At 30.7% G+C, this 21,985-nt stretch overlaps 1 protein-coding gene across 2 annotated transcripts in view; it reads left to right on the top strand.

The window, feature by feature from the left end:
- The window catches only part of LOC111037558 (G-protein coupled receptor moody), a 152,271-nt gene extending 138,508 nt beyond the window's left edge, over positions 1-13,763 (top strand). For both annotated transcript variants that reach the window (XM_022320205.1, XM_022320204.1), the window contains exons 3-5: positions 10,826-11,064; positions 11,960-12,554; positions 13,102-13,763. In XM_022320205.1, coding sequence (XP_022175897.1) covers positions 10,826-11,064; positions 11,960-12,554; positions 13,102-13,461 — 1,194 coding nt within the window. In that variant the 3' untranslated portion in view covers positions 13,462-13,763. The remainder of the gene's footprint in view (positions 1-10,825; positions 11,065-11,959; positions 12,555-13,101) is intronic.
- The last annotated feature ends 8,222 nt before the right edge of the window (positions 13,764-21,985 follow it).

Raw genomic sequence — 21,985 nt, 5'->3', positions numbered from 1 at the left:
AATAATTGAATTTACGCAGCAATTAAACTGTAAATTATACAATATATAATTTTTGGATAATGTATACAGTAATAATATAAACTTATTAAAGTAATCTAAAAGGAATCTAGAATTTAATGATTGATTCATTACTTTCTCAAACGCTTAAAAGTAAAAACGGATTTTATAATAATAAGAAATCACATTTTATATTGCAATAAAGTATAATTGATGACAAACGAAATCAAATTTCTTAATTATCCACAATAATCAAATATAAATACTTGGTAAAATGTATTATAATTTTCAAACTAAGTAAGTCGTATTATACTATATTGCAGTTAGTTCAGAACTATAATATATCCTGTTTCCTTTGATTGCCATTATATGTAAATAAACCTTTCCCAGATTCAGACTCTCGCATTATATATTATGACTATCTGAAATTCAAATTAATTTATTCCATATTTACTGCACGGTCTGACAATTATTATAAAACTAAATAATCAAAAGATACTATGGTGCTTGTTAGATGCAAATATTTTTTTGATATTTATGACATATTGTACGGTGTGTTTTCCGTGAAAATAAATCTTCAAAACAATGTCCTACATTTTAATTTTATGATTTCAAACCAATTGAATTTAAAACATTAGTTGATCCATATTATGGGTAAAACAATTTATCAATGTCAAAAATAAAATCTATGTGAATTGTAAAGTCTATACAGTACTATTATTATAGTTGTATTTATCGGGTAAATCGTATCTAATAATTCTCATTTATTAAACTTAAGTCTCGCCATAGATACCTACGTAAATACTTATTTCAAAAGAACCATAGTAGGTATAGGAACACTGCATAATATTTTTATTTTATTATATGGTAATCAATGTACGAATGTCTCTTGTTTAACAGCTAAGATGAATATCTCAGTGATTATTAGGGGGTAAATCATCTTAGTAGGTATATATTACAGTGATTGAATATTACCTAACAGATATATTTTAGTTTAATATAAATAAAAAATCGATTTGTATCTTCTTTTTCCTTAATTAAGTTTTGTGAATTTGTTTCATTCAAGGGTGAAATTTTAATGATACTTAAACAATGTATGTATTTGCATAGCATATATTTATGCTTTATACATGCGGAGTAAAAAAATCAATTTCTTACAATAACTTATTTCAGGAAAATGAAAACTTTTATCTCAGTAATTCAATTTCTGATCATGACAGCAATGTTGATACAGTCATGAAACTCCAAACGGTCTAAACAGTTGTTATGATTGAATGGAAAAAATCATTTCTGTAATAATTTCCATAGCATAACATTCAAATATTAGTTCTGGTAACTTGCATTTATTTTATTGTACTGTGACAAAATTGTCTTACGAATCTTTTAATATGGAATCATTATGGGTCATTGAAATGTGTTTTCCATAAACTAATTTTTATTATTAAATATTGCAAAACTTGCACTCACATTATATGATCAAGTTATACATTTCCAAAGTACTTGATCACAATTTGTCAAATTTAACTATAACAACTAATTATTAATATTATGCCTTACTAAATTACTTACATACAGTTCTAAACATAAATCTACTGTAATTATTTTACTAAATCTTTTATTTTATCACGGTGATATTCTAAATCACGTAATTGGTTGTGTAATTGTGAAGTTATATGTTAATAATTAATCAATGTAGTCTTGTCGATAATCCTAATGTCTGTCCTACAGTTTGAATTTTATCATATATATTACTTTGATCTATTCTCTACATATACATGAGATGTTGTTTGTCATTTTCGAGTATTATTGGTATTCTGTGGAATTATATAATTCAATATATTTCTCTAAATTGACTGTTTTGAATTCCAAAATTCATCACCGATAAAACAATACATGTTTAATTAATCCAATGTATATGTGCTGAACTATAGGTTTTAATTTAAACAATTGAATTTAATTTTATATATATATATATTGAAATGATTATAAATGGTCCGTAAAATCCATTGTAGGTTTTACTTGAAAAAACTGTCGGCTTTAACAATGCCGTAGAAAACCTTTTTATTCGGAACTTTACCCTCTATCTGATCGAAAGTTCATCCACTTGGAAATAACCAATTTTTTATAAACTAGGGTATATGGACATTTTATTCTATTCCAAGTAGGTATACGAAATTAAGAACAACGAATGATCCAGAGTGACGAGTTCGAAAAATAAAAACCAAATAAAATTTTTAAAAAAAATTATAATAATAATACGTCCAATGATTAATGAATGACTTGTTCATTAAATGGCTACAAATATAATATGTTTAAGTTACCCATAGAGAAGTAAGACTAATCATTTCAATTAATATAACATTAATATTGTTCAAATTATAATATTAATTCAATTAAAATAACATCGGAAGAAGAAAAACTTAAAATTGCCACGAATTGCACTTAAAAAAAGTAAATTGTATCGATGGGGAATTATTAAATGATACTAAATCGATTATTATACATTTATTTTATACCTGAAAAAATAAGAAGAATAAACTAAATTAAGATTTTTATGACATAAATATATCTTGATTAATTTGTTACACTCCCTCACGGAATATTACATGCCAGTTTAATTATGTTTACTTATTTAAATTGCAATGTTAAATACAAGATTATAATAAAATTTACAAAATTAATATCTATTTAATTTATTTTTTCATTTAAAAGTATTACGTGATGAACAATTTAAATTGACGTTAAAAAGCGTAGGTAGGTTTGCATATTGAACAAATTTTCATTTTTTCTCCCTATGTTTTCGATAAAAATAGATGCTATAAAGTATTAAGTAATGACAATTTTAAATTGTCATACAACTCATGTCAAGTATTTCGAGATGAAAACGTCATGGTTGTGAAAACTGTTTTTTCGTCATAAAAAATATAAAAAAATAATATTGTGAGATTTATGTCACGTGACCGAACCCTTATAGCAGAGAGCACAGAGACGTTTCACGCTACTGTTTACTATTGTTATTATTATACTGTGAATATTGTAAGGTTATTTTTAGCATTCAAATACTTAAACTTACGTTTTTTTTATTTTTATTTTGAGTCTGTTTATAATATAATTTTTCCCAAACCAAATATTCGTGAGCCGTTGCATTTAAACTACTCGTAAATATATTTATTGTTTATACAGAATATATGCGTAAGCTTGATTTTGTTGTCCATGCAATGGAAAGATTTGTGTAAAAATTGTTGTTTGTCCCGAAAAACGACGAAACGTGACAGTATTACGAAATGACCATGGACGGTTCCTGAAACCCGAACAGTAAATACATTTTTTTCTGCCATCTTCTTGCTTCTTTATCTCGCCGTATATATATATATGTGTGTGTATATGTGTGTGTGTGTGGGTGAGTGGGTGTCTGCTATACTTCTCATTCTTCCGTTGGACGAATTATACGCATAAAAATACAAAGGCCAACCAACGCACAGCGGTCGCGGCGGGTACGTGACCTTCGTGACAGGGCACGCTGTGTACGTTCATGGAATTGGCGCCGCCACAGCCTCCGGAGCAAACAAAAATATTGTTGGGGTATAAACGCAATATAATAATATATATGTATAATATAAATACTGTTATTTTTTTTTTTTTGCCCCCGTCGTTTTGGTCGCACTCCTTACTTGCGACCCTCATCCTCAGCCGCTGCGAAAGTTAATTGATTTCGCCCACGGATAAAAAGCAATAATATATAGCCGCGAATGTGGGGCGCGAATTTCGGCATTTTATTACGCGGTATTGTTCCAGTAAAATGTAACGTTTATTATTTTGAGTAATGAATATAGTAAAGGTGTTGCTCGAAAACCGGTGGACGTGTATACAAAGAATATAATATCCAGTGAGGTATTTTTGATATTCACACTCTGAAAATAAACGTCCAATGAATGAAACTTGCGTTTCGTTAATATATCACGAGGAATTATTATAAAGGTAACCGGTGCAACACAAAACCATTATCATAAAATGTTCTATACGTTTATTTGAAATAAATAATTTTCCTTTTTCCGATTCAAACTGTTATTTTTTTATAATCGTTATTCAAAACTAAATTGCCTTTTTTTTAAACTTATTTATTAGTCTCAGGATATGTTTTTTGTAGTTGTTAAGTGTCAGTAAATTACTATGCATCGTTTAATCAATACGAACGACTATCGCTATAGTAACTTTTTATCCGTCACAGATTTTCACACTTCTCATTTTGTTACGGATTTAATTGCATTTTCCACTATTGTACGTATATTCAATTAAGTGTAAGTCGGCAGTGTTATTAGGCAATGATTTAAACTGAAAATCTTTAAATTCTAAATAAGTAAATTGTGTGAAGAATTATGATTGTTTGTGAAAAAATATTTATAATTAAAGACACAATTATTAAATATTTTAATTCAAAATATTTGAAAATATAAATAATTTATTCGTAGAAATATTTTGAAAAAAAACCAAGTCGTGGTAAAAGTTTGAAAATTATACAATCAACACCTACATATTATATTATTTACAAGTTATAACTCGGATAACTAGTTTTAACTTTTAAGTTCTACGAATCTCACATTAAACTAATCGCTTGAAAAATGTGTTTTTGTGACACGTGTCATTCTCTTGGAATTCAAACAAAATAAAATAGAAATGAGAGAAGTTAATTTTTAATATAAAAGTACACATACGTAGGTAGCTATACCGGTACGTATACAAAAACCGTAATAATAAACTTATATATATATATATTTATAATGTTTATCATGTCAGAATAACATTCAAATATTCGTGTTGGTAATTTGTCAGAATTTAGAATGAATTTTACTCTATCTTCCACTAGAAATAAACTGCATTATAATATAGTTTGTTTTAAAAATTACAAGTCTAGTCTTAATACTCGCGACTAATAAATAGTTCTGTTATACCTACCATATTTTAGATTTTGAGCAAATCCATTACTATTGAACATTAATGTTTTATTAAATAACATTTTCTAGATGTTCCGCTAACACTTTTTTGTGTATCCAAAAAGTTTTATGCAGTCCCCATAAAGATTGGAAAATGTGATTTGGATAGTATTTTAAAGAAATCATTTTTCAATTTTCTCAAAGTTTCTACAAAAGTAAGGTAAAACTACGGAAAAATATTTGAGAAATTTCAACAACCACATTCTTAAAGGAATGTTAAAGAGCCCAGTTTTAAGTCCACTTAGAATCGATTTTCAAATGTGTTGATTTATTTTCGATTTCGAATACACGAATATACAAAATACACACTATACTACCCTGCGCTTAAGTTTTGAAACAAGGTGTGTGTGTTCAATATTAATTATTACTGAATTTTTTCTATGCATTTAGTAATGAAATAAATTCCAAAAATAAAACTTAAATACCAACGTATTAAAATCAATTGCACATATGTGTGAAATAAAGATACATAGGTACGGTATACTTATTTGAAAATATTAGCACAGTCCCCTATAACACTAATCAGATTTGAATTGGTACCTATAATAATAAATAATACCTCGTAATAGGTACCTATATATATTTTTTTTCCCCTGGTTTCAATATTCGAATATTTTTATGATACATTTTTTAAAACAACAATTCTGAAAAAAACGAATTATTATATTGATTTTCGGGTAAATTTTGATTATTTTTATTTTATCAAAACGTGTACTTGGCCTTTTAATAGTGGTCACTTTAGTACTTTACCCTTATTCCTGTTTTTAACTACTGTCATTCTATAAAACATAACTGTTTCAGAAGTATTTGTGTGTGTATTATTTTATGAACAGACGTAAAAAAAAGATACTATAGCACCGATAAAATAAAATGGCTGTCAAATAACTATAATACACACAGTGACATTACTACTCTTATCAGTCATTCGAATAAATCCATTTGAATGATGAGATTGAAAAACTTTAGAATATGTCTTTATTCTGCAACTAAATTTTATTTAACGATGCTTAAGGTAACTTTACGAAACTGATATTAATTTTGATTTTAAATTGTCCTATGTTTAGTATATTGCTTAAATTATTGTACTATTTAAGGACTCGAGGGTTTTAACTATCACTACGTGTCGATGTAATCTAAAGTACGTACACACGTAAATAGCTTTTTAGTAATAGCAGGCAGTAAACAAATAACATAAAATGTAAAACTTTTTAGTGCCATTTATACATTTTTGTTAGTCAAAGTGCTTTATAATTACCAGCAATATTTATTTTTTGTCTAAGTATTAATTTTATTTCACTTTTACTTGTATTTGGTGATGCATAATTTATCCAGGCCCTAAAATGAATAATGTATTCCAAAGACCATATTCTTAAGAAAACTTGGTCGTACTAAAAATGATTTCATAACCCTTAATAATAATATTTTGAATATTATTTAAAGGACATTCACCACTAGCCTTGAATTTTCAAAGAATCGGTTATTCAACGTTCGTATCTTATTATTTCTCAGTATCGTTTCTTTTATTAATTGACATGATTAATTTCTAAATTATTAACTCGCTCGATTTTCTTACCTTTTCACTAAAACAAATCGTATTCATTTATTAAATAATATTTTACCGACTGATTTTAATTTAACATGTCATATTTTTGAAAAAATATTTAATTTAATTAAAATACAAAACTTGTTTGTTCTAAAAACCAAAATACAATTAAATATATTAAATAAACACTATAATATAAGATAATACAAATATTTCTTACATTAATTAAAATAATACAATTTAAAATATGTATAAATCAGATACAATTAATGAACGTTTTACCTATATAATATAATATTTGTGATAAAAACAATACTTCAAAAATAAAATAAGTGGAATGTATAATTGTTGAGCGGTAATAGTAAAACTAAAGCTAATAAAAAAAAATTTAAAAAGTAGAATATATTATCTCATAAATAAACACAATATAAATTTGTTTAAATCAGATAGCAGTTAATATGCGTATAAAAGATTAATCGAAACTGGCATTTCTCAAAATAAAATTTGGAAGTATTATCTGTTTCTTATTTCAAATAATTGTAACCTATAGATACCCAAAAATAATATAATCCTGTTTTTTTAAAAAAAATAAATTCTTTACAATGCAATATGCATACAATTCTTATACAATAGAAATACAAATGTAATGTTTTGAATAAAATATATAGTTTATGTAGAATTTATTTTATTGTATTCCATTATTTATGGCATGCCTATAATAATAAAATGCATATAAAAAAAAAATTTCCAATTGCTATTATACCATTGCGAGTTTATACAATTTATTTATATTTACAAATTATTAGTAAAATCGTTACAGAATATAATATTATGTCCTAAGAATTACGATAAAAGTGGTGTCTTAGAAGGTAGAACAATGTATTTATTTATAATAAACTTTTATTATAAAAACGTTTTCCGCGAAAGATTTGTACTTAACCCTTAAGCTGTCTCATCGTCACACCTTAATAGTTATTCCAGTTATAATTTGTTTTAAATGAATCTTTCTGGTTCATTCGGTGGTTTTGTATTTTCTCATCGTTTACGATGATCCTGAGCTCTATGTAACCTTTGTTTTATACAGCCTGTCAACAGTTACGTCGTTTGTAATAACCTTTACTATATTATGGGCCCACCGAGTGTCATTTATTAAATAAATTGATATTATTAAACTTAAGCCTTCTGCTGGGTTCGGCAATTAATGAGTTTGCATTGTGAGTCGGCATCAGATGTTATGGCTGCACACGATTATTCCCTTGTGGTGGCAAAGACAAGTCGATTCAAGTAAGATAATAGGTTTATTACACAAAGCCTAGATACCAACGTTTACCAAATCACTCATTATCGCAGCAAAAAGAAACAAACGTTTTAAAAAAAAAGTACACATTACAAACGCATGACTAACTGAGATACTTTTTGTTTACTTCTATTATTTACCAAAAGGATTCTATTTGAGTTTGATCTTAACTGTAAACAGTGAGTAAAATCATCTTATTTTAGATTATAAATAATAATATAATACTTAGAGTACATTGAGGTGCAGAAACCGAGCTTATAATTATTTTTATAAATCGTATTTGTTATTTATTTTTTTTAAATATTTTTTGCACACCACATCATATTAATATAGGGTGGGGCATAGGATCTCCGTGGCACAATTCATCGTTTCAATGTTTATAGCTTTTTAATAATCCAAATGTTATTTTATCATCATCAATTCAACATCATGCGATTAGTATCACGTACTGCAAGCCTAAATACATATTTGATTTCGCGTGACTGGGGGAGTAGATACTCTGTCGTGTCGTAAATCCTGTTATTCGGTGATGCAAGCGCAACAATGAAAATGTAAAATGTCAATTATTGTGGGCCAAAAAATAAAAATAAAACCTTGCGCGTAAAATACTCGTCCGAGGGAGGTGATCGCCTCGAAAATATTATATGCAGTGTCCGACATATTGTTTGAGCACATATTTCGTCATTACACTGATCAAACCCGTAAACTACAACCGCATGATTGATGGAATACAAGCATATGATTTTTTTCTATTATTTATGATGTCTGTTTTCCGTAAGTTTTCATCGCCGATATGTTTGACAATGTTAAAAGATTGTACTTTTACGCATAGGTTTTCCACGGTTTCTTCTTGAGAAAATTTCAATTAAAACAATGTTTATCTATTGTAGTAAATTCATTACTATCCACTTTATAATATAAGTTATATTTTAAAAAAGAACACAATAATATCTCCGAAATCATGATAAATTAGCATTCGTTTAGCTTGTGAACCGATACTTAGCCCGCCGTGATCTACTAGAATTGTGTAAGATGTACTGAGATATAAATATATATTAATTACAATTATCTGAAGAGACCTAGTATAGTATCTGATGAATGGAGATCATACCACAGTCTAAAAGGTATTACCTACCTATATTAGTTTAACTATACAATAATGTATTCAGAATATTTTGTAAATTCTGTAAATGGGGCTAATGTGCAAACAATTGAATGTTTATGGTCAGTAATAAAATACTGGATCTTAATAAAAATGCACGGAACAATAAAAAACTCAACTGCTCAATAAAAAATTTCAACAATTTAATAATATGTTAATATTTTAAAAATTTATCATTTTATTTGTTTATAATAACTGTTTTTGTTTAATATCATAATATTATTTATATTGCATTTAAATTATATTCGACTAAAATATATAATATATTAATTGTATTTTTTCCCGAGATATCACAAACTAAACCTAAAAAATACCTATCTGACTGATTAATTAGCAGTTTGACATGCTAAAAGATGAAGAACATCGAATTCATTTTAATAATATTAAAATACTCTTTTTCAGTAGTTTTTTTTTAATTCTAAGAAATATCCAAATAAAATACCTTCAATTAAGGTGAGCATATGCCAACATGTAATTTGGTAATTCTAATAATATTTAAAATATTGTATCAACTTTTATAAACTATTTCATTCCAAAATTCTAAGATTATTATCGTCATAATACAGTTAAGAGTGATTTCGTCTTTTTAACGGAGATTCGAAGTTCTTGTTTATGAAAGAAAAAAATGTACTATATTTTCAACATTTTAATAAGTTCAACAAACCTATCAAAACTTAGAATATCGAACGTAAAATGTATTTTGGAAAGAAAAATATTATAATATAAACATTCAAATATACAAATGTACAAATATATATATTTGTTTATTTATCAAGAAATAATGGTACTGTTATTTGTCTGTCGCTGGCTCATCAAGTCACATTTTATAGACGACTGAACCGGAATGTATAAGTTGAATAAAGTCACGTGCCATTTTTATCAAATCAAAATTAACTTTTGTAAGCTATACTTTTTTTTCTGAAAAACTTACTTCAGCTCAATTTTTCACGTCACTTGTGTTTATTATTTAATCTCGATAAAATGTGTGTTTGAAATAAATTTTATTATTAACAAAAATTATTTCGTACCGATATTGATCAGTTGTGTGTTGCAATCGGTGAAGTATGATATATTTTATAGATTTACTTCGCATTTTCTAAACCAAATTTCCAATAAAAAAAAGCCACACTGAAGATGCATAATACCTATAGTATGTGTTCTGTCGAATGAACAGTCACAAAATCCATTGTGTTATTTTTTTCGGAAAAAAAAAATATGAAAAGTAATTCTTGTGTGAATAATTCGCATTTGCGTCCAACTGCATGCTCTCAACTTTATAATATTGGGATAGGACGTGTATAATGTATATGATATATAGTTTATTGAAGATTTCTTTATCCTCCATCTCATTTAATGGATACTTTTTTTCGTTTTATGTCATTTAACGTGTCAGCCAAAAACGATAATTCAATTTTTCGGACGTCATCTCTACTAGTTGCTTATCTCTCGGAGATTTCTCAGCTTGTTTGTTGCCAGATACGTTTTAGTAACCACATTATACTTACCACATCGATTGGTTTTCATGTTATTCTTTTTCTAATTATTTCATCTATCTGTCAATTACTCATTATATGTATATATAATATATATCATAAAATTGTTCTTAAGAAACCATTTATAATTGAAAATATGATGTTATATTACTCATGTTCTATAAATATAGAAATTAATGTAATTCAATTATTAATTGCATAAGATACTTAGGTATATAATAATATAATTTAAATTATATATATAATTATATCTGTTTTGCGTTCTGTATACATTTTGGTGGCCTAAAATTTTAAGTTTTTTTTTTAAATTAATTAACAAAACCGAATTATTGCATGTTTCAGGTGCGTAATGCAACAGCCGTATTCATCATCAACCTCAGCGTGTCAGATTTGAGTTTTTGTTGCTTCAACTTACCACTGGCTGCCTCTACGTTCTGGTATAGATCGTGGATACACGGTCAGTTGCTTTGCCGCCTCTTCCCGTTAGTCAGATACGGTTTGTTAGCCGTGTCCTTATTTACCATATTGGCTATAACCATAAATCGATACATCATGATTGGACATCCGTCGCTTTACCCAAAGTAAGTGAATATTAACTATTTTGTACGATCAATCTTAGTACGGTTTTTCCATTTCATATTTCAATTAATCTTTCCAAAAATAATAGTACCTAAGTCCCTACAAAAAGTTAAAAATTAACATTTTAATATCATAAAACCACACAGGCATAGATAGCACTTACAAGAATATAATTTTGTCTAATTATCCCTATTTTGATTGGAGCTGTATATGAGTAAAGATATTGATTTAAATCTTATAAATTATTTCATACCTATATTATTATTACTATCAATTATTATAAACAAAGACAAACTGTATTTTTAATTCAATTATATATTATTTAAGCTTTGAACAGCTAAATCAATTTATTAAATTTAATCACGTATTTTTCATATTTTTATTTTATTTAGTGGGATAAATTAACTTTGAAATGTTATTGTTTTTAGGATTTGTCTTTAATTTAAGAAGATAATCTGAAAGAAAATTACTTGTCATTGGTTTGACAGATTTCATGAATATATTTGAAATTTTCTTGTCTTTAGCTGTCATCGTTATCAACACTTTTTAGTGAAAAATATAGTATAATACATAAAACGTAAAATGTTTTTTAAGCTCAGAGTTGCTCAAAGAACCGGGTGCAGTATGACTGTCAGACGATATTAATTTTATATTTTGCGAATTTAATCCAAAATAATAATTGTAATATACAAATAACAAAATTACATAAATATATGACATTTTGACACAAATAAGTATATAAGAGAGATGCTAACATATTTTTACTGGTATTTTCTATTTTTGTAATTCGTATAAAAGTTGTCAAGACAAAAATTGTTGACATACCAAACCCATCATCTTAAATAGTTTTGTAACTTGCAAATATGGATTCTTATTGTGTATTGTATTGGTTTGCAGGTTGTATAAGAGATTCTATTTGGGCGTTATGGTGACGGTTACTTGGGTAGGTGGTTTTGGATTACTGATTCCTACGTGGCTCGGGAAATGGGGCCAATTCGGCTTAGATGTGACCGTTGGCTCGTGCTCCATACTTCCAGACTCCGTTGGTCGGTCGCCAAAAGAAATTCTGTTCATGGGTGCGTTTGTGGTGCCTTGCTTGTCTATTGTGGTGTGTTACGCTAGGATTTTCTATATCGTTCGAAAAACAGCCCTTAAGTCACGGGCTACGGTGACAACTAACCCACGTCACACGATGAATACCAATAAGCCATCGGACTCTACGCCCTACTACACTCTCAAGACCCGCTTCAAGGTGCCCGAGATATCAACAGACTCGGCCCTCGGATCCAGTACAGCTACCGGCACGTGCTCCACTACTGACTCGAAGGAACAACACTTCCTTTCCCCACATGACATTATCGCCGACCCTAGTTCGTCCGGTCTCGATGAGAGTTATTCACCGATATCCTTCTCAGATCGCAGGAGTTCCAGACGGCGCGACCGTTCACCATCGTCCGCCCTCAACGCCACCATCACTCAAGTCGTATCGGCGGTATGTCTATATTATGATACAATTATATGCATTTGGCAATACTCGTAACTTCTAAAAACTCTATACTAATAACTACACGAATACATATTGTCTATGGATTCGATTGAACTAATAGACTTTTACATAAAATAACAGAATTATTAACATCTTGTCTACATTTTAATTCCATAAAAAAATATAACGAACGTTATCTAGTTAAAATAAGTATAACTAAACTAAATTATATGCACAAAAAATAAACTGTATAACGTTATTATCAGCTGTCTTATTTTGTATTAGATTACCAATCATTAATATTGTAACGAAATTTAGTTGTAAACAAGATTTGTTTTGATATTACTAATCATACAATTTTAGTTTAATCTATTCAATTAATATCAATTAATAATTTTCCATTATTCTTTTTTAAAAATAAAATACTTAATTACCTACTTACTTAGTACAGCCCGTTGATTAAATTGTATAGCATTAAGATTTATTACAATCATTAGTCAACATCATTATCGAATGTCTTTAAATACGTTAATATAACAATATTGTTGGACAGGTGTTTCAGACAAAAGAGGACTCCTCTCCGAGGACACGGAAACAGAGCACCATTGGAGTTGACAGGATGTCGTCGAAAGACAAGAAGCTGCTAAAAATGATCCTTGTAATATTTGCATCATTTGTCACATGCTACTTGCCGATCACCATTAGCAAAACATCACACGAACTAGACGACTTGCACGTGCTAAACATAACCGCATATGTCCTCATCTATTTGACTACTTGCATAAATCCAATTATTTACGTAGTCATGAGCTCCGAGTACCGTCAAGCGTACAAGAACCTGTTGATGTGCAAAAGTTCGTTGGAACAACAACAGACCCACAGAGGAGTGACTAAAAAACTGTCCGGTCCATAAATATAAGTTTACAGTTAGATTAAACTAAGAATATTTTTAAGATGTAAAGCGTACATGGTAAGATTATAAATTTAGAGATTAATCCTAATGACTATACCGTTTTTATGTTTATATAACAATGTATTACATTCTTTGGTATATTATTAGTACCCGTCGTGTCGATCAATATTATCACTGCCTCGATAATTTTGTTACTACAATAAAACAATTACTAGACAATTATAGAACGTAAACATACGTGTTGCGGTTCACCTCGAAAGTGTAAAGTTACGCTTCAATAAAAATAAAACAAACCAAATGTATTTTTAGTAACAGTCACTGCATTTTACCATCTGCGTGAAACTATAAAGTAAATACTATTAAATACGTTAAAACAGTAAAGTACTCGTACACAAACGAACACATTATTTCAAAATGAACCGACCCTTAGAAAGTTACACATTTTGTAAACTATACCCGTGTAGACACTAGTATAAACTTGGGTGATATTCTTTCGGCGTTAATCGGTCAATATCTCTAAATGTTTTAATGTTAAGATAATCGTATAATTTATATTATATTGTACACAATTTTTACTCACAAAATCATCCTCCATTCCTCTTCTATGCTTACCCAAGTGTCATCAACTTGTGGTTTTAAAAAATAACTCATCGTTTTTATTATACTTATATAATAATGTACAGCCATACAAGTAATTTATAAAACGAATATATTTATAACGTTGTCATACATTTTTCATTTTTTAAACTAAATAATTTGAGCTATTGACTGATTTACATTAAAATTATCGCTCTATGTATATAATCTAATAATATGTATCTATGAAAAACGTGTTAGTAGGTAGTCAACATTCAAACTTCTTACTACGATAATCAAAACTTTATAAATACATAATTTACAGCATAATTCGATAAACGTACGTTACTTGTAAGTTGTAGGTAATTACCATAAATTAAGTTCCATTATTAGACGAATTAATTAGATCGGTGTTACAGTAGTTAAATTTTCCTGTAAATTAACTCGTAAATGTATTTTGACATAAATAATTTATCCCGAATCATACGTAATCAAATCGAACTTGTAGAAGTGCTTTTCGCTACTTAATAGTTTATGGGAAACGATTTATAGTTTTAAGATATGTTATATCTAGAACGAAAAACGATCAGGATTATACCTTTTCGAAATTGATTAATATTTTATAGAACTGTAACTTGTTAAGGAGAAGTCCTTACTATTGGTGTATAAAATATAAGCGTCGAAAATTGTCGAGTGAGAAGTAATGGCATAGGTTAGGTATAGGTACGTCGATTATCGTCATTCGATAGCTCTGATCGTCCAATATACACACACGATAAACCAGATACCTCCCATTAGATGTATCCAAAACACTTGTCGGACGAGCTTTAAATAATTAATTAATCTAATTTCGAAACTAAGACTCTTGTCGAGGCGTTCAATCGACCATTTTCTTTCTGCGAAGTACAACCTCGAGTACATTACCGTCCACACGAACAGATAATGAATGAATATGGTGATAATATATCAAACATATATTATCAAAATAACTTCTGATAAAAAAAAAACACTGGTCGAACGGTCATCGACTCCAACGCTTGTGCGACAACCATATTATAATAATCTTATAATTGATATTCTATGTTGTATCATCGTCTCGGAAGCTTTTTTTTTCAAGTTTCATTCCCTATATATACATACTCACTTCTTCCGCTGTTGGACTTGTACTGTTGGTATGACGTCATCGTTACTTGCCGTTCGTCTTGCCACGGATAACACGCCGCGCAAAAGTAATATTATACTAATATTGATGTGGACAATAATAATAATTATTATTATTATTGTTAATATTATATTACCGTTTGCTTTTTTTTTCCATATCACTGCCCCCGACTACTGAACCCCTCGGAGAGAGGGAGACGATCGTCGGGTGACGCACTCGTCGCTGCCTATACCTACCTATGCTACCGCCCATGTGTAATATTATATTATTGTGAAAAGCCGATCGCTACGATATATCCGTCGCGTCTGGGTACGTTCATCCGACTCGAGTTCACGGGAGGTATTTTTTTCCTGCTTTTTGTGAGCTCCGGATCAAACCAACCGATTGAGCTAGTGTTATATCGTATCGAAATAATAATAATATTATCATACCACAACGATAATGCGTATACACGCCATACAATAGGCGTGTCGTTGCAGAGATTTCACATAGATTAAACGGTTCCCACTGCCGTGTACGATGTATAATAATAATATTATGTTAGGTATGTAATATACGCAGTATATAGGCGCTTTTCTCGTTTTGTTTTGTTCGGTTTTTTTTTTTTATATGTTTAAATGCACGAGTATTATTTTTTCCGCTTGCACGAATGCCGCAACGCTATATAGCATAATCCCCGTGATTTATAATATACCTACAGCAGTGTGCAAAGAAACAAAACGCTACGCGTGTTTATTATTATTACCGACATTATTACCCTATGGGTTGTATACCTCATAATAATGTCATACTTATGGATAACGTTTTATCGTCGAGGTGCTTGATATGTATATATATTATTATATTATGTAGCTATATGAAATATAGATTGGTGGGTGAGCGTAATACACGAGACTGTATGTGACTAAAGTAGACTGAGTATATATATTACTAGTTATCGCTTGTTTAAGACTATGGTTATAAAAATAAATAAGTATAAATGCTCAAGTGTGAAATATTGTGTGTGGTTTGTGGCGTGTGTGTGCATGTGTGTGTTAGTGTGCCTGTATGTCGTTGTCGTAGTGTTGTGGGTCTGTGATTGATAAGCATAAAAATATTATAAACGATTGAGAGAATAACGTCCTAGAACACCTGTGTGACTGGGAGTGAACAAGAATTACCGCCACCGCGCAAACTACTTCGACGTGACGCCTCCGCCGACCACCGCTTCCATTAATAAGCTCGAGCGTGTCGTGATAAAACCACACTGTTTCATATTATACACGTCATCTGGTTTGATTGCACTCGATTTCATTGACTATGGCCTGTGGATCCGTGTCCCAACACAGTATAATACACATAAAGCCTCCGAAAATCGTGTACAAGTCCGTCCTTCCGTCGTATCATCGTCGTGCACATGCACGAAATGTTTTTTTCTTACTTATATAATTGCACATACCTATACTTATTATAGGTGGTAAGAGAAATACTTTGTGTGCGTTCTGATCCGACGATACATACTGCCACCAGTCACCACGTGACTTTTTTACACGCGATCCGACAAATGTTGTCATTTTCCTGTAGGAATATATTTTTAAAAACATGCGACATATTACAATAGTTGTTCTCCTTCTTGTACAACTTACGAGGTTTAATAATAATGATGGAAATATTTTTTTCTAATAAGAATTCTCACCCAATACGGGTGTAATTTTTTTTGTCGAAGAAACTTACTTTGTGTGGATACCTTTTACCGACTATGTTTCGTCCGGGAACTTACATTCTCCCTAATTAACCTGTAGGAGCTAAGCTAATGACGGTGCCTACCCCTTAAATCCGTTCCTGTAACACGATTGCAGACCGTGATTTTCTCCTCCCCACGATCACGCACAGACGTGCCGTTTAATCATCCTCATCCTCCTCTTCATTAATTCCGGGTCGGCCGCAATAACGTCGTCGCCGCTCTCCCTTTTGCGTGTACATCAAATCATTACTGTTGTATGGGGACACGGAGTAACGAAACAGTAGTATTTCGGCTGTTTGTCAACGTCAAGTGTAGGTATACGAGATAGTGTCGCTTGAAATCCCCCGTCAAGGCGAGATTATCAACGTATATATATACGATTTACGGGGGAGTAGATTATATATCGGTGCTTAAGTATATGGGTAGGTATAGGGGATTACGAGAGATTCGTATTATTATAGAACCGAAACGGATTCAGCCGAGGGCAAAGATAACGTACACCTTTTGCGGTATCATATTACATATTATTATAAATCGTATCGGGCCGCGGCGCATTGTAGTGCTCCTACTTCCTACAAAAACCGACGATTTCGTCTGACAACAACACCGAAAATGCCGTTTATAACCCATAACAACCCGTTTATTTATTTACTGTTTTTTTTTCAATCACTTCCGTTCGGAACCGCGTTTTCCCATCTCCCACGTAGGTACCTATAACATAATATATCGCCTTATCCGTTTGAGACTGTTTCCGTCAGCAACGATTATAATGAAAATAGATTTCCGCTGCACGAAATCCCTCGGACCACAACATACGCAGACGCAAGTTTTAACGGACACATTGCAGACCTACGCCGACACGCCACTCTGAAGTTTGAATTAAAAACAAAAACTAAAAAAACACTCACCACACCTTTGAGTATTCGAATCGCGTCCGAAAATGGGGTTGACATCAAAGGCCCATAGTGACTCTGCAGGCCTGTAATTTCGCACGACTGAAGATTCGCGTTTTATTCGTATAGGCTATATATAATACGAATTTGCGTTATCACGGCGACGCGAAATACCATCACGATATTTTTGCATATATGTATATATTTTTTTTATATACATGCGACGTACGTAACATATTATTCATAGAAACGAAAAACAGTATGTTTTTTTGAAAGAATAAAATTACTTTTCTTTTTCGACAAATGTTTTGCCGAATAAATTATCTTCGAATTCGCCATCGGTTCAGCTGAAGAAATAAAACCGTTAAATTTGTGAGTGCGTGTGTCTATTTATTGGTACTCGGGTGAAAAATATGTTTGACAGAAATGTATTTATTTTACGAAGCAAAAAATATTAGGAATCGAACAAAAAATAATTCAATAATTTCTGCTTTCACGACCAATTATGCTCGCAATAGTCGCAATTCGCAACCAACGAAATTAAACATCGCAGCCACCTTCCTCTACGGCTTTTGTACGGATATTTATGATTAATACTCGACGAGGTTTCGCCGGAATTCGCTTGCTCTATATTATGTCTCACGATCGCAGTCTCCTCTCTCCCCCTCCACATCTCTCTCTCTCTCTCTCTCACGCAGACACACTCTCTTTCATTCTGTCTGTATTATATTGTCCGTCATCTCTCACTTCGAAACAATAATCGTCGTTCCCGGCGCGTAAGCACTGAACGCCACCCTCAAATAATCGCATCAATCATTTCCGACAGAGCTAATAACAGTCACCACACTCGTTTTCGAAAGAATCTTCTACCAAGTGCCAACCCATTTTTATATATATATATAAGGTGATTCATCAAATATTCTCGCCCCATTTTAATCACTCAATAATGAATTTATTTAAATTCTTCTGGTTTTTGGAAATTTTAAGTCAACTTTAAGACCATAATATCAATATCAAACGTTGGGATATCTCATATCATTTATGAAGTGTCACGTGGCGATGCAAATAATATGAATTTTTAAGAAAATGAATGTTTCAAAATGCTTAGTCACTAATATTTCGTCTATTATTTAGTATAGTTTCACTCAATTTAAATAATTTTAACTCCTTAATTTATTAATATCAAAGGCTTAAGGTCTGAAAATCATCATAGACCATAGTTCTCATATCTCTCAAACCAATTATCATCGACTATAATTATCCTTAGTACATAAAGTTTAATAACTCAAAAACTACAAACTACTCGTTAAAATTATAATACACATATATATATAGGTACAGCAACATTTCCAAATAAAAATCATCTATTTAACAATTTTATCAGTAAAAATGCGTTGCAGTCAAAACGCGGTACATACCAGAACATTACTAAAAACCGAAATGTTTTCGATTCTATACTCTTGTTTGGCCATATTGTTACCGCCGTAGTTGAGTTTGACGATCATGATGATTTCCGCATAAAACATTTAAACGTGGTCGGGGGCACTACTACATGCATACATAGGTAACGATTCCGATACCGAAAAGCCGAATGGGATCGAATAAAGCTGCGATGTGCGGTCACTGGTCAAGACGGTTAGGCGATACATTTGTTGCGGGTACCGACGGAAAGCTCGCATATATTATTATTATGTCCGTCACGCGGCGGTTTATCATTATCCTCCATGATCCATGGAAATGGTCCACCCGGGCCGTCGAGAGGAAATTAAACGTTTCATCTCTCCGTCTCTCGCCGCCCGACGGGATTTCGAAAATGATTTTCGTATTTTTTTATAACCGAGAGAGGCGTTTTTCTCGTAATCCTAATCACACGCTCTCGGTGACGGTGGTCGTTACAAACGGGCTCTGCAGTTCTCCTGGAAACACGAAATCCCTCGAAGGCCGGTGGCGGTGGGCCGTGCGTGCGTATAATAATATATATATATATACATGTATATATGTTTACTATCATAATAATAATAATAATAATTATTATTATTATTATTATTATTATTATTATTATTATTACACTGCTTTGTCGCGCGGCGGCGGAAATCGCGTCGAAACCGTTTTGTTCTGCGAAATTAAATTCGGCGTTTCCGTACGGGGCAGCAGTGCGCTTGTGTGCGCTGGTGGGAGCGCGCGCGCTCGCGTATATTTGGCCGACAGCAAAAACTTTTAAATTAGTCGATTCGCCGAGACTGCGTTTCCGGTTAAAAGCTTTTGCCAGAGATCTCCCCGCACACACACACACACACACGCACACACACACGGGGTATATAACGCGTTTTAACGTACGTGAAAAGAATTCAATGTTTGCCCCTCTGTGTGAGTGTGTGTGTGTGTGTTTTTGTGTGTGTGTGTGTGTGTGCGCGCGCGCGTGTATGTGTGCGGTGGTAGGGGGGAGTGTGTGAGTGTGTGTGCGCGCGTGTTTGTTTGAATGAGTGTATTTTTTTCCAGCTTCTTTATTTTTTTTATTTTCGCAAAGAAATTTCTATATTATGTGCACTGTCGACAAAAAGGCTTTGGCTTGTTCTATATTCTATATATTATATTAATCTATAAATATATACTTACGCGTTATTAAATATTTCGTTGCGTTTTTTTTTTTTTTTTTCATCGCAATATTATGAAAAATATATACGTATGTGTTGTACGCACAGCGTTTAATGATTTTAGCTTTTTTCATTTAGCGCCTGTCTGTGTTGAATTTTTATTTTTTTTATTTTTTAGAAACGGTTCAAACGTCCTACGTTGAACGCGATTTTCGATCGTATGTCGCGTCTTATCACGAGATGGTGCTATGTTGATAGTATTATATTGTTATTGGTAACGTAATGTAGATCGTCCGCGCGACTACGTTCGCTAAGTCTGAATGGGAATTTAATGCGCTTAAGTTTTGACAGTATTTTAATTAAGTTGTTTTTAAACGTAAATTCCGTTGCACTTTGTTTGTATTTGTGTGTGTGTGTGTGTGTGTGTGTGTATTTGTGTATGTGTATAATAATATATATTTGCTATTAATTATTATCCATTATTTACGCTTTATGGAGATTTTTTTATTTTGGTATTTTATACTAAACGCGTGCTGCAGTATGATTCCTTTTTCACATAGCAAATTGCATATCATTTTAGGAAAAATATAATGGCCAACGAAATATACATTGAGTATTGACCCAGTGTGATTTTTATATGATATCCATTTAACCAATATATTATATTTACTATGGATATATATAATATTTCGGAACTAAACTGATCCAGGAAACACGTGAACATGAAAAATTATTTTGTAACATAAACATATATTGATATCGAATATTATTAAGTACAGTTATTATTTATTGGATAGGTAATGGTTTGATTATATCATTGATATTTACATAAAAACAATTTGGACGATTTTTCGAAGTAATACATTTGTAACGGGATGCACAGTTTTATATATTGTAATATATACTAATATTATGTGTTAATATATTATTATGTTTAGGTTGAAATAACTTTTCTACTATTTTCTACGTTTCTAACCTAAACAATATACTTTAATCAAAAATTGTACTTGTGTAGTAGCGTATTATCTAAGAAAACGAAACGATTTGTTAATTTACACAACTGTGTAGTCCAATTATTATACTAATTCAATTATAATTTGTACTCAAAGGAAATCGGTTTTATCAAACATTTTTTTTTTAAATATTGTAATAGTATTTTTAATGTACATTGTAAATTTTATATACATGCATAATTCAATATTATATTAAACACTACTTATATATACATAATTTTGCTACAATACGTTGAAACTCTGTAAAAATAATAAATTATTATATATAAATATATTGGCGGGTAAATTATATGTTATTATTATTATTGTTTTTAATTTAGTGGAACATTTCGCGTATTTTTTTCCTATGCACGAAACTATTTTTATTTTTTTATCACGAAGTATAGCCGACATAATAGGTTTATATGAATAGCTATGGATGCGTAAACGTAGAAATACTTATTCGATGGAATTTGAAAAAAATCTAACGATTTATCTCGTACATCGGGACACATTACATTATATAATATATTCGAATTTCGATCCTCTTACGTCATAAAATAAAATATTCATGCTAAAACTCA

This window comes from Myzus persicae, unplaced genomic scaffold (genome assembly GCF_001856785.1).
Source record: "Myzus persicae strain clone G006 unplaced genomic scaffold, MPER_G0061.0, whole genome shotgun sequence".
NCBI lineage: Eukaryota > Metazoa > Arthropoda > Insecta > Hemiptera > Aphididae > Myzus > Myzus persicae.
Note: the sequence above shows the minus strand (reverse complement) of the source record. Positions and strands in the feature narration are given on the sequence as shown.